The sequence below is a fragment of the Gopherus evgoodei genome, chromosome 2 (genome assembly GCF_007399415.2).
Source record: "Gopherus evgoodei ecotype Sinaloan lineage chromosome 2, rGopEvg1_v1.p, whole genome shotgun sequence".
Lineage (NCBI taxonomy): Eukaryota > Metazoa > Chordata > Testudines > Testudinidae > Gopherus > Gopherus evgoodei.
In genome coordinates, this window is record NC_044323.1 from 146,731,719 (window position 1) to 146,746,781 (window position 15,063).

Here is a 15,063-nt window from a genome sequence, read left to right on the forward strand (position 1 = left end):
GGGCAGGTCTCTCCCCTGGCCCTGTCTGCCGTCCCAACTCGCCTCCCCTGGAGCATCTGCTGGCCCTGCCTGCTGCCCCTAGGCAATTTAAGAGGGCCTGGGGGGTGCCGGCTGCTGCCATCACCACCAGCCGCCTTACCCCTGCTGTGCTGCCATCTGCCCACCCTTGCTCCGCGCCACTCCCAGAGGCAGCCAGCATGTCCCTATGGCCCCAGGAGGGACGTGTGTCTCCACGCGCTGCACCAGCCCCGACTCTGCAGCTCCCGTTGGCAGGGAACTGCAGCCAATGGGAGCTGCGGGGGTAATGCCTGTGGGCAGCAGTATGCAGAGAGCCCTCAGCCCCCTGCCTAGGAGCTGCTGCCAGAGGGGTGTGCAGATCCCTTTCAGGAGCTGCCCAAGGTAAGTGCTGCACCCCTCACCCTCTCCCGCATGCCAAGCCCCCTCCAACACCCAAACTCCCTCCCAGAGCCTTAGGCAGGTGGGGAGGTGTGGGTGAAAGAGGAGAGAGAGAGAGAGACTTGGACCTGATCTGGGTACCACCAAAAATTACACAAACCTGCTGCCCCTGCATCTGGGAACAATAGGACTGCAGTTACAGATTCAGGTTTCTGAGCTTCCCTTGACTTTTTGCTTTAAATTTTATGGTGGCTACGTGAACATTAGGATCAACGTTCAGGGTTGTTTTCAGACCTTTGTTTCTCTGTTCCCTTGCTATGCTCCAGTTTTTTTTTTTTAAATGAACGTTGGTATTTATAGAAACCAGAGATCAATTCATATAACTGGGTGTGAGAGGGTGTGGATTAGGGGCAGAGCTCGCACACAGGCAATTTAGATCTAGGTCAGATGCAAGTCAGGAGGGCAAGGTTCAAGGATCTAGTGACAGCAGGAATATAATCAGTCTGTAGGCAGGCACATCTGATTGTGGGCCATTCCCGACCCACACAGCTGGGACCAATTCCCTTGCTACTCACCCCCATACTTCTCCATGTCACTGCATGTAACTTGTAGAACAGGACTATGAAGAAGCACACAGACATGGTCCAACAGCAGTACAGTGTGGTCAGGCCCTCCCTAACCCTTCTATTTATTCACTATACGGGGTTATTTTATTCTACCACAGAGATCACCTCTTTAAAACACTGGCCCAAAATTCTCCAGTTTGGATGCCTGGAAGTTAAGCAGTTTCTTTAGGTGCTTGATTTTTCAAGTCTGCCAAGCATATGGAAGTCAATGGCAACACAGACGCTCAGCACCTCTGACAGACTTAGAGGTGTTTAGAGGCGGAAACTGAGAAGGGCCTGACCTTAGGTGCCCAACAGGGAAAATTGGCCTCCATGCACAACAACGACTCAGATGAAAGCAAAGTGGACTAGTAATATGAATGTTATCTGGTCAAAGAAAGGTAGGTGCATTGAAAGCTACCCAACTATTATGCCAATTCAAAACAGGTTGTAGGCTCTAGAGGATATCAGGATACCAGAGAATGATTGAGCACAATGAAATATGATTTCTGGCAAGCCAGACATGCAAGTGGACAGTATGGAAAGCACCTGAAAAAAACTCAGGATTAAAATAAGTCTATGCACGTTGGCAGCATCACTAACCAAGCATTTAGCTCAGTCACTGTTATTCAGAGAGACATTAAAAAACAATACAAAACACTTGACACTGTTGATGAAACATGGAAGGATTTTGTAACTTTACCCGCTCTGCACATGCCCAGAATAACCTATTCAAAGAGTCCTGAACTCCAGAAGGGTTAAAAGCTCATTATTTGCATACCTCCTACTGTTAGCAATCTCAGCCGCTCCTTGAACACTCCAAGATCTGGGAGGGGAGGGAAAGGTGGGATGCAGAAGGGAGAAGACAGAGAGATGCAGTCAAAGTTAGTAAAACCAGAACTGTGAAGAGAAGTCATGGAAAGCACAAGTTAAAAAATAAATAAATAAATAAAAAGTATTCAAATATGATCAAAATCACCTTAGGAGGGAAGGCTTAGAATGGGGGATGACTAAGCATTATACTGGGGAAGAGATCCATGAGGAAATCTTTCAGAATGCCAGCTGCAAAGAGGGTGCAGGTGAAAGTGAGGGGTGTCACTGACACTGGGGAGCAATTGAGCTGCATGGTTTGAGATCTCCTCTTATTGTTCCCCTAAACGAAACATCCTTGCTGCTGGCGGGAGACAGGATTTTCAAGGTCATCCCTAAAAAGAGTAACAATGGATTGCTGACAGCATTCAGCTACAAGGAAATTGGATGTAGAGCCACAGTGCAGCTGCCTCTGCAACATCAGTGCAAGGCACAGACAGAGGAGAACAGGTTCTCCGCACGCTGACAGATGCAGGGATGCACACCTGTCCTTACGGGGATAATGTTCTGATCACAGTCTTTGCACTGACTCGAGTCTGCCCTATGTATAAATGTTATTAATGGCTTGCTCATTTAATGGAGAGCCATGCATGCAAAATGCCTTGTTGTTTCTGACACTGGCTGTGAGCATGCTGGATGGAGTCGGACATGCTGGGGACACAGGCAGTCAACACGCTGGACTCCTGCCCAGGATGGGCTACAGCTGGTTAGCAGTGCCAAATCTCCATTTGTGGGTTAGAAAGACTGGGGGCTCAATCATTTTCATAGCATGGACCACATGTGAGACTCCTCTCCTCCCTTTGGCTGTTCCACAATGCCCCTAGACAATTGCTTGCATGGAGAACATACACACATATGCAGTGTAGTTTTTAGCGGTCTTAATGACATTTTAGCAGCCGGAAAGGAGGCGAGCCAGCAACAGATGAGCAGCCAGCTCTCAGTAGATCACACTCTGGGAACCTCTGCAGCAGAAAATGTGGAGCATAAACCCCTAGTGTGAACTGGGAAGGCTAAGTTCACAGCTGTCTCGGTGAGAAAGGAAGCAGTGCACTTCCACATAGGAGATCTAGGCAGGACTGGATCTGACCAACGTGCTACTGAAACTTACTGACTTGTGGAATGAGATTTTCAGGCAGAGAAAACGTTCAGGTACACCAAATTTACCCATCCATTCATACTCCTGATCAGAGAGACCATACCTCCCTCAGCCCATCTCTTCTAATCACTCGTGAGCTTGCTGAACTACTCCACATGATCGCCTGGTAATTTCAGAGCTAGAGGGTGGATGCCACTACCTTTTACTTACATAAGATCAAGGAACAGCAGCATATGTTGGCTTGTGAGAGGTCAGAGCCTGAATGATTACAAGAACACAGATAGATGCAGGCTCAGGATGGTCCATTCCATGCAACTCTTTTCAGGGTTGCTTTAACATGCTTTTCCAAAAGGGCATTTCGACCAGGAATAGGAGCTGCTCTACAATTTGACAACCCAGAGGGGATGTGTAGGACAGCATAAAATGCTTAAACCAGATTAAGCAGGTAAAGCCAGGCTTGGATACAACAACTATCAGGAAGTTATCAAGAAGTTACAGTGGGGAGGAAAGGGGGTTGTGGGAGTGGGGAGAAGAACTGGTTCAATGTCTGAGTACCCAAGTTAAAGCAGGAGAAGGAAGACAGCAGTTTGAAAAGGGGAGGAAGGTTTGGGAGTCTCTGGTTACAAATAATCCTGTATGCTGCCCAGTGATCACATAAGCAACACAGAAGATCAGTCTGGGTTTGGGAAATCACCTGCTTGTTAAGCCTCTTGGAGCTGGATTTTGAAGAGGAAGGCGCAACAGGGCCACAATCACCACTGATGAATGCGCCCAACAACCCATCCAGGGGCACAAATGGGCTGGCTGGCTAACTTGCTGTACCTTGATTTCAATACGTTCCCCCCCCTTGGCATCTAGCATAGGGTGGAATCTGCTGCGAAGACTCAAGGCACACCTTGGATTTTAATAGCTAACATGATTCTCTTTGTATCACTGTCCATCAGATCCATTACTGGCAGCAGGGAGTTTGGCTGGAATTTTCAAAGGAAAATAAGGAAGTTCAGCACCAACACCACACTAACATTCCAGAGAAACTGGGTGCTTAAGTCTTTCTGGAGATTCCAGCCTCAAACTTCTTCTCACACAGGCTTCAATACCCTTACACATTTCTTGGCATAAATGGGGTCACGTTGTTTTTAAGTCAAAAGGAGTTTCTAAAAGAGCAGCAATAACAGCAAATTGCTAAATAAAAGCAAGAGATCAGTTTCAGAAACTGGCTCTGTGCTACTCCCCTCTTAATTACAGCATACACCCAACAGTATCTTGTACCCAAGCTATTAGCTGCAGAACTTGTACTAAAGCTGATCTCCATGTATTTCACTGCCTGGACTTTGAAAGCAGATTGTGTCACCAGAACAAATAAAAATCACTGAGTAATTAACCATTCTGCTCGTTAACTGCAGCCCAAGTGTCAAGAAACCATTTTAACATAACACCGAGCAGGATTTGGTTAGAAATTAGCTTCATACGTGATAAACAGGCTACTGCAGATCCCAGGCCAGTGACGAGAATATTTGTACTTGTCTTGCTGGTGACTCAAAGTTTGCAAAGATCAAGTTGTAAGAAAAGGCTTAGGTGTTCCTCCTCCCTCTAATGATCCCTGAGCTACCAGCCAACGAACAGCATTGGCAGAGAGGTCCGCTAAGTGCCCCCCCAGTGGCAAGAGTAACAGTACATGATCTCCTGATACTAGTATAGCATTTTCCCCACAGTCAAAGCATTTTACCAACAGTATATAGGTGGCAGCAGTCCTGAATGACAAGCAAGTATTACCTCTAGATGAGGAAATGGAGGCACAGGTGTCTTTGCCTAAGGCCAGGGGGGTACCAGTGCTGAAATTGGGATTTAGATGAATGATAACACTAAATCTGAAGGATTCAGTTTCTCAGTCCTACATCATCTTCTCATGTAAGGCACACATAGGGAAAGGCATTAAACCGAGACACACAGACCCCTATTCTCCTCTCCCCCACCCACTTCAGTGATTCATACCACTGTAAGTGAGATCAGAATGAGGCTCACAGATTCTCACTCCTGGAAGAGAGGAGGAGGAGGAGGAGGAGGAGGAGGAGTGAGAGATACCTCAGTAAAAACAGAGGTGACCAATACGCAGCTGACAGGTTACATGGCCAGACATGGCCCACGGTGCTCTGTGGTTGCCCTCAATTTTATTCTAGAGGTTAAAGGTCCAGCTGTGTAATGAGACTGGACTGCTCTGATCAAAGTGGTATAATGCACTCTGGGTCTTGCAATCCCCACAGTTCTACATCTCTACACTCCTGGGGCTTGTGGCAAGATGCCAGCCTGGCTCTTGATTAGGCAGCTGTGGAAGCCCTGGAATAGAGCAAGGCAACCTCTTTACTTGTTCCTAGATTATATCATGCACCAACATCCATCCAACCTGAATCTTAGTTTTCAAAACAATAATTTTGTGGATTATTCTGTTTTTAGTACCTCTCCTCTGTTTATAGCAGAGAAGTCTGAAGAAGGGGAAATTATTGCTTTTGACTGTGCTCTTTGGCATCTGAAAAACATCTGGTTTTGTCCTATTTCTTATGAAGCAACTTTGTTTACTTGCTCAGGCAGTGGCAGCCTGAATGGGTGGGGCTAATTAGGGAACAGTGAATAAACAAAGCTGTATCTTTGTCAGTCACCACTTCTTTTTTTAAGCTTTAAAACACTGACTGCACAAGAACTTTTTAGCTTGCCTTTTCAAAATCTAATACAATAGGCCAGGGCTGTGTGTCAATTTGCACCTCTCCAAACCCACTGGTTTCAGATTGAACTCAGCAGTCACACATGGCTTTTAGGATGGCAAAGATCTGAACTAGCTTGACTATGGTGTCACATCAGAACAAAATCCTCATCAATCCAGACCCATTTTCTGACTCTGGAGATTGTCATCAGTTAAAAAAGGAAAACACACTGCCTACCAACGATGTAGGATTTTGGAGCTGGGCTTGACTCAGTCTCGCATATAAACATCATATCTAATGGGATTCCAAGTGCTCCAGAGAAAGTCAGGTCAGCACTTGCAGTACAAATATATGTACTGGATGTGTCCTCTGCTGTACCTGCCTATGGCATTGTCACCAATATTCTCCTATGGGCTCTCTCATTTATGAATGAGAGCGAGTTTGTTTCCAAGCTAGTATTGCTGAGTTTTGTTTTCCCATTAACTCATCTGCTGCAGAAGGCCCTCCATTGGGCCTCAGGCCTGCTTCTCTGAAGTCTGCAATGATTTACCTATTTTGGTAAAACAGATCACACCCCTAGCCAAAAGTTAAATCAGTACAAGAACCGTGCATAGCCCAGCTCCTTGAGACTATCATTTTGGGGACAGCTTTCAGATAGTCATAATTAAACAAAATTCATGGTGTAGATGGAATGGTCTAGATATGCTTAATCCTGCCTCAGTGCTGGGGATGGACTACGTGACTTCTTGAGGTCCCTTCCAGCTCTACATTTCTATGGATTCATCTCAACAAATGAGATGGAACTGCTCCACCAAAGCCGTTCCGATGTTCATTCTGACTCTTCTCTTGCTCCCATTTGTAACTTCACACTGATGTTGGTGTGAATAGTGCCATGTATTCAGCATTATGACTTCATGACATGGTCAGACACAATCCACATTGCCCTGCCAAAGGAAAAGGCAGCACAGAGAAAAACGCTATGCCGGATTATCTCCTACACTGTCAGCACCAGAGAATGAAGGGAACATTAGGTAACCAGCTACAGCTCCCAGACCCTCCAGCATCAACACCACCTGGAACTGCCGATAAGCAGCTCTAAGTTGCACCATAGATGTAGGGTCCTTAATAGAACCCATAGTCTGCACCAGTGAGGGAACCAACATAGTGAGCTCTGGCAAGCTCCTTCCCTCCTCACTACACTGATGGTGGGCCAGGTGCAGACAGGGCTCAGATTAAGCACATCTGAACCAGCAGAGAGCCCCTCTATACCAGAGGAAATTTCTGCAGGTCAGTTGCAGCCCATTCCCAGCTGCCTTGCATTGCCTGAGCAGCCACATTTGATCCCAATACAGCATTTGGCCCACACATCAAGTAATGCACAGTACATTTCCCCACTCCACAGCCCTCTGGTTAGAGCTAGTGTCACAGTCTCTCTGTAGAAAGGAATCCTAGACATTTGCTTTGTAGATTTAGTTTCCTTCCCTGCACTGCTAAATCCTCCACAAGCCTCCCTGGGTTGCTCTTCACCACTCTGGTTTTAATCTCTTCTAAAGAGAGCTGAACTGAAATTCTTGCCGGGTTAAGCACTTGGGGCCAGATGCTCATTTAGGTCTGGCTTACCCCCAGATTTTGTACTGCTATAAACTACGTTGGCTTGGGATGCATTTTTTTTTTAAACTGATCTAGTTATACAAGTAAAATCCCTAGCATGGTTGCACATTTGTGTACTGTGTTTTAACTACTTAACTATAACGGCATAGTTAACACAGTACATCTTGTGTGTTGAGATAAGGCCTTTGGCTCCTAAATGAAGGGACCAGCTTTTCAAACACATGCCAGTTTAGCTGCTGGGCACAGTTGTCTTCTAAAAAAGTCTGCTCCCTCAAGCATAACTAGATTATACCTGTTAGTAAGACTATTTCTTCCTTTGGAGTCTTAGCCGATGCACATCTGCTCACAGCTAAGCCAGCTAACTTCATTTAGAGCTTCCTGACAGATTAGATTCCTTCACAATGAGTTTTAACTGCAGCAGGGAAAGTTGAGACACTCAAAGACAAAAGTTCTACAACATCCTTATTGGCTTCTTATCTTGTTCTTGAACAACCTTAGGATTTTACTCTTGACACAGATTTTCACAGAATGCAGAAACTCTTCAGCAGACATCTGTGTTAGTGCTTACTTTTCTCTTGTGCTTGCTGACCCATCTGGTGTTCCTACAGCCCTTCCACTGTCCACAGCACTGCTCCTGCTTTTAGATCTTGCAATACCCATTTGGGGAAGACATCCAGTTTTAAATTCTTTTTCTTTAATGAAGCAAACACTCTGATCCTAGTGAGGACAGTGCCAGAGCAGAACAACCTGTGTTTAACCGGATGCTCTGATGTACTGCTGTACTTCTCGTATCCGGAATCTTTCCGCATGTGGCTGAATTCTACAGCCATCCTCTTATTTAATGACAAGTTCCCTTTCAAATTCATGTAGCAACTGTTTCCTTGACAGGATGAGAAAAATGTTGTAAATAGTAACCCTGCTAACGTTGAAAATCTTATGCAGCTTTTTACACTGATCTTAGTAAAGACTGGGGGAAAAGATGTTAAGAACAAGATTTCAAAAGTAACTAGTGACTTTGGGTGTTATGTTTAGAAAACATGTTAATACATCCAAGTCTAGTCAGGGTCTAGAATTAGCAGATATCCTGAGACTTTAAGTGGTGTGTAGGCTATGTCTTAAACTGGTGCATACAGGTAGGTTTTGTGCTGGCCCTCAATTTCTTCCTTAATGGATTTCAGCCTGCTCGGCTCCAGCTCTATTCTAGCTCATACATCAACAGAATGTTACTAAACAAGTTAACATGTGTTTTCTGTCAGTACTGCAAAGCTGGCGAGCTGAGAAGAAGAGCAGAATCCCAACAGAAAACACAGTTTTGCATCTAAAATGAACAGATGTGCTTGAACCTGTGAGGCAGAAGCCTACTATGCCCTTAAACACAAGGCATTTTCCAGATTATAACAGTACTCAGCTCAGTGTTAAATTTAATTTAGTTCTCAAGAAGTTTCTTCCTTTTAGTGCTGTGATATGGGGCCCAATTCTCACCTACGCTAATGCCACTTTGGCAGCATAAAAGTTCTCGGAGGGCAGAAAACCGCCTTATGAGAATACCAAGCACAGAGACCTCCCCAGCTGGCGTACAGCCTGGTGTAAGGGTCTACACTGGCCCATCTCTCAAACTTCCCCCCAGCTGTAGGGGGTGCATTGGAGTCATGGCTGTAACACACTCACTATGACTATTCTTTGCTTTCCAGGGCTTACAGGAAGTAGAGCTTAAAATTAAAAAGTAGCACAAGGCTGTTCTAAATGAGGGGCTGTGCAGGGTGCCACACAATCTCAGAATCCAGGGAGCACAAGATGTAGCTCAAAACCACCTTTACCCACCTTGCTTCCACAAACATGGGCAGAGGACTAGAATAAGAGCCACCAAATGATTTTAAATGCTCATCAGCTGTTTCCAGTGATGCAGTTAGCAGACATCAGATTAAACATTCCTTTTCTTTCCTGGATCTGGATTCTTGGGAACTGACAGGCTAAGCCATCAACGTGAAGACATACCAGCCACAGAACTAGCTCCACCCAGAGTTCACTGGTCTTTGGGGTACAGACCCAGACAACTCTATTTAGATACGCATTTTCTGGACATTGGGCCGAGATTGCGAAAGGGTTTCCCTTGTTTGATGAATCTGGGTGTCCGAAAGCAAGCCCCTCATTACTGCTCACTGACAGAGTCAGCACCAGCTAAGACTGTTTGTTTTAAAGTTGCACTGGACTACAAAGGACTGAATGGCTAATGATAAACCTGAATACAAAATCGGACCCAAATGTCAAGGGCTCTAGGAACAACGAATGATCGTAGACAGAATTACCTGACCTTCATAGCTACAATGCAACCACTGCTTCAATAATCCTGTTTGCTTCAGCCAACTCAAACAAGTTGATTTTTAAAATCATTTCCCTTTGCACACTCCTGAGTAGATTCCAGCAGCATGTTCCTATACTGGTAGCTGGACAAGACATCATCAAATACATTTACATGCACAATATTTTCTGAACAGGTGTTTCAATCATGTCAGGGTTAGTGGTCATTACTCTCGCTCTAGTCTAAGTTAGAAGCATGCTGCTTAGGAGAGCTTACAGAACCAGGTTTAAAAACCCTTGGAAAGCACCAGCAAGTTAAGAGAGCTCAGCCACCATAATCTAGACTAGAAGAATGGCAGCATACTACAGAGATCAAAACTAGACACTGTTGTGAGGTACTGGAATTTCAGCACCTTTCGGACAGAGTGTCAAGTACTGAACAACACACACAGTCATCTGTGCAACATACATACAGTGCTTTTGGTTGGAAGGTGCATTTTCAAACTCTCTACTTAATATGGGAAGAATTCCAAAGCTTCCTTGTCATGATCACTAGCAGACAATTATTGGTCTGAGTTGAAACTGCGCATTCAACTTGTTTTAAAGTTCCACAGCAAGCCAAGGAACTAAGGAATGCAACAGCATTGTCACAAAATTAGCACCATGACATATGACTGTGGATAATTCAAGAGAGATTTCTTTTCGATGGCACTATTCTTGTATGGAGAATACCAAAAAAGCTCCTGTCTTCTCCAACCTGCGGAGGGCTACCACCATGCCCCCCAGAAGCAGCAGCAGCCTGTTGGCGAGAAAGCAGCAATGAGCTTTGAGGGTTCCAGTAGCAAAGGATGCTAAGGAAAGGAAGCATGAACACCCATCTCAGTGATATCTGTCTCCCCCATCACTTTGCATTTCCACAGAAATGCAATTGGTTGCACCACTGGACTAGTCAGTCCACTAACTGCAATGTGAAATTAACAAATGTTCATAGGAGACGAGAGACCATGGCTCCTAGCTCTACCACATGGCACAACACACGTCCACTAGGATAACTAGGAGTAGTCGTAGCAGAACTTTTGCGCTGCTGCTAGTCTGGTGAAGCCAATGTTTCACCAGATACAAATTTAGAACGTGATCATTACTAAGGAAACTTAAGACCCCTCTTCCTGGTGAAGCGCTCTATCTACAACAAAGCTGTGAAAGTGAGAGAGGAGCTCAAGCAATGCGGCACTAACTGCTCTCAAAGCCCTCACCCAGTTTGTCTGAGGATGTGATAATATCAGCTGGAACGCACGAGTCCAGATCTGCATCCAAGATTCCCAGGGGGTCGAGCTGTGCTACATGATGCCCTCGAATCTATGAAATGGGCCAGGAATGGAAAGGAAAGTGGATACCAAAAAGGGAGGGGGGGAAAAGGAAAGGGAAGGGATAAAAAAAGTTAAATTACATTCTAATTAATTTGCAGAGTAATTCTCACCGACGTTTGGAGAAACAGTTACTGGTGCATCATCAAAATTTACACAACTAATGCCGAGAGGATCAAGCTTTGCAATGTGGTGACCCCTGACCTGGAAGCAACAACACAGATCAGTTATTAAACAAGTCATTAAAAGACATATACATTTTCACATTCCACCCTTTCTGCAAAGCCACTGTACAAAAGGGATCCATTGCATGTAATATATTAAAGTTGCCCATAAACATCACAACTTGGGTTTAGGGGCAACACGGAGTATACACCATATACAAAGTTTATCAGCATGGCCCTGGAACTTCCCTCCACCGCTCTGCTTCATCCCCCTCCTGCCCCCCCCCCCCCCGAGTTAATTATTAACTCCATTTTACAGTTCAAAGTAAGCTGTGGAGGGGATATTACTTAGACTGTGAGTGCTTTGGGGAAGGGATTATGTCTTCATGTTCTGCAAAGGGACTTTTGAGCTTGTCAGATAATTTCTGAAAGCATTTCCTAAATTACAGGTCAAGGGATTGACAAGCATGACCTGAACCCATGCCTAAGAGAAACATTATTAATAGCCTCCTGGTCCCAATCAGATCCTAGGGCTCCCTTTCAACCCACAGTAGCTAGAACACAAGAAAGTAGATCTATTGTATGTTGTGTGGTTTGGTAAGCTGTTCTTATTTTGTTTCTGCTTGGATCACTAGGATGTCCTGGTTTCATATTTAAACAACATTTACTGTGTGAAGTTTCTCAGCTCAACACCAGTTAGCAGCCCAGAAGGCTTACATGGTTATGAACTCCGCAGAACACCTTCTCTGCAGGGAAGAAATTTTAACACTGGGGGGGCAACTTCAATATAGGCAAAGCAAAGATTTTTTTCTCTGCTGAAAGATTCTCGGAGATCAGAGAAGTGATCCCAAAGCAAAGAGTAGACCTACCACCACCTTGGATCTGTACAGGAGAGGCACTTGTTATCATACAAGTTTCCAGAATTTAGGAACTCAAGCATGACTATTTCTTGTAAGCATCATAGTACGTTAAGAGTCAGCTCCCAGGTTAATAATCCTAGGGCTCAGACTAATGCCAAGTTGGCTGGTAGGCTTAAATGTGAATGACTAGTTAGTGCAAAGAATATAGTCCTGTTGAATTATTGTTGCAATGCAAAAGAGAAGGAGTTGCGGGTTGGATTAGGAGCACAAGAGCAGCTGGTAATGCTCCAAGATTGAAGTCAGGCAGACACATCAGTTCAATTTCATAAATGGTTGACTGAACCAAGGAACAAGACTTAAACCACTCAACAAGTTTAAGCACAGAAATAGCAAAGTGCTTCCAGCACAGAGGATGGTCCTAAGGTGAGTCTCAAATAGTCTAGTCTTCTTCATTCTAGCGCAGCCCCCACCTTACCACTGACACCAAGTTCCAAACTAAGCAGGATGTTACCCATCAAAGGCCAATATTACAAGTCAGGTTTGGAGATCATCTTTCTAAAGAGCTTTAGATTGTTAAGGAATAAGTATAGGCACCCAGATACCACAGCAAGGAGCACAGTATAGACACCCATACAGAATTCTAAAGGCTGTGCACACATTGGTTTGATAAAGGATGTTTCTCAATCCATCTCTGGTCTATTACAGACTTTGGGCAGTTTTCTACTTATGTGAATTGTTAGGTATTCAGAGACAGCTTCGGGAGTTCTGCTTCTGATATCAGAAAAGCTTGGGAAGATATCACTCAAAGTCAGGAAAGCGTTACTGAAGGTTCGGATCTGGATATTGCTCACACATGCAGAGAGTCCCAACCCCACAATGAGAGATGTTATGCCAGATCAGAATTTAGTTTTTTGAATAAATCTCATGCCAAACAGTTTCCTGCTGATGAGTTAGGAGTTCTTCCCTCAGAAACAACTGGGATCATTCCCACCAACTGCTTGCTCAGCTGCTGAAACTTTGAGTCAATAGCTTCTGTTTTCAATATCTATAGTTTTATCCTCCAGCTAGGAGGTTACTGTCCAGAAGCTGCACATGGGTATATCTGTTTGGGCCTTAAAACACTGTTCTTTATTCCACTGGTGTCAGCTGATTTTGAAACTGACCTGATGTTTCAGTTAGGGGGCCAGGAGACAGAGTTTGATTTCTGAAAGCTTATTACAAGTTGAAGGCAGTATGTTGCCTGATCTTGGTGACCAGGCCTCTAGATTTTGCAAACATTTTGACTCCCTTCCTGATCAGATTCCACTGTGACCTGCAAGTTAAGATATCATATTTGCAGCTCCCACTCAAGTGTGGACCCAGTTACAGATATAACACCACCTTACAGTGGTATAGCTTATTTCCTTTCCTGAATATAACTGTGGTGTGGTACCGCTTTAGCGATATTGGCATAGTTAGTGGTACAACTTGGATGTATAGACAAGGCCTTAGCACTGTAAAGGATCCCAGTGAGGTTTAGGAAGTGATTTCTGTGGTTTAATCTGTTGAGGAACCAGAATTTAGTGCCTGATATTAGGGAAACTCATTGAGAAAGCGCTGAGCACCTACATCACGTGACCTCTCCAGAGTTATTGCTGATGAGGCCCCACAGTCTTGGATTAGACTAAGAAAATGTTCCCCTGCACCAGTCTGGGACCCACTCCCCACCCTTTGAACAGGCGTGTGATAATCCATGAGGATTTTCTGTAACTGAAAGATGGAGAGATCCATTAGATCAACCAGTTCAGCTTCTCAAATCATGCATGTCAAGGGATCTGGGGTTCCAATGCTGGAAATCCTGTTCTTTGGTAACTATGAACAGGGGAGGGTCAGCTTGGCTAGTTATGGCTGTCAAATAGCTCAGAACTCAGAGCATCAGGAGATGGATTTGATAGTTGTCTGGTTTCTAACCCAAGTCCCAAATCCCTGAATGTGTGTGGGAGCTGGAAGAAATTAGTTTCCTTTTATCTCCTAGGTTTAACACAAAAAAGCTCTGCAGTGCACACATGCTGAACTGTGTAGGCAGCCATGAGAGCAGCAAGGTATGGAATTCCACTTGAGTGTGTGGCATATGACTATTTCCTTCATTATAATCGTACAAAGGCAGATTGTTTTCCTGCCTCGAAACAAGCCTCTACCAGCCATTACAAAAATTAAATCAGATGCATAACTACCAGTATGATGAGAAAGTAAAAAGCAGTTACCTTTTCCGTAACTGGTGTTCTTCGAGATGTGCTGCTCATGTCTATTCCACAGCAGGTGTGCACGCTTGTCAAGTGCACTGGTGCTGGAAGTTTTTCCCCTAGCAGTACCCGTGGGGGGAGCGCCCCCCGCGAACCCTGGAGTGGCCCCTGCCTGGTGCAGTGTAAGGGGAGTTGCGCATTCCCTCCACCCTCAGTTCCTTCTTTCCAGACAACTCCAGCTGTGGGGTGGGCAGGATGTGGAATAGACATGAGCAACACATCTCTAAGAACACCAGTTACGGGAAAGATAACTGTCTTTTCTTCTTCGAAAGATTGTTCATGTGTATTCTACAGTAGGCGATTCCAAGCTGTATCTGCTAGAGGTGGGTAGGAGTTCACAAGTTCTCGGGATGGAGTACCGCGCCCTGCCAAACCTGGCGTCATCCCTGGTTTGGGAGACTATCGCATAGTGCGAGGTAAACGTGTGAACTGAAGATCACGTGGTGGCCCTACAAATGTCCTGAATAGGGACATGGGCCACGAAGGCAGCCGACGAGGCCTGCGCCGTCGATGGTCATGCCGTGACTGACTGCTATACTGCCTTCAAGACGAGGACTGTTGGCGGTGTCCGCCACAGTCCCATCTGTGCTCACTCCATTAAGACAAGTGGTGCCAGGAGTCCTGATTGAACGGCACCCATCCAGACAGTCTAGGTTGTGTTTAAGGCGATGCACATGGACTGAGCCCTGTACCGTCATTGGGCGGCGAGTGGTGTTGGGAACGTTCCCTCGACCAAGATGGCGGTAACTGCAGCGATCGCAGTGGTGGCCTGCCTCTGGAGCGTGGGGCCGACATCGATGGTGCTCCCAGCACCGGCATGG

General features: G+C 45.3%; 1 protein-coding gene across 5 annotated transcripts in view; it reads right to left on the bottom strand.

Annotated features, from left to right (window-relative positions):
• The window catches only part of OGDH (oxoglutarate dehydrogenase), a 100,150-nt gene that overhangs the window by 40,341 nt on the left and 44,746 nt on the right, over positions 1–15,063 (bottom strand). For 2 of the 5 annotated variants that reach the window (XM_030551756.1, XM_030551757.1), the window contains exons 4-5: positions 10,826–10,928; positions 1,783–1,827 (exon numbers count right to left, since the gene is read on the bottom strand). In XM_030551756.1, the coding sequence (XP_030407616.1) occupies positions 1,783–1,827; positions 10,826–10,928 (148 nt within the window). Of the gene's footprint in view, positions 1–1,782; positions 1,828–10,825; positions 10,929–11,049; positions 11,141–15,063 lie in introns of all 5 variants that reach the window. The other 3 variants (XM_030551758.1, XM_030551759.1, XM_030551760.1) reach the window with 3 other exon arrangements.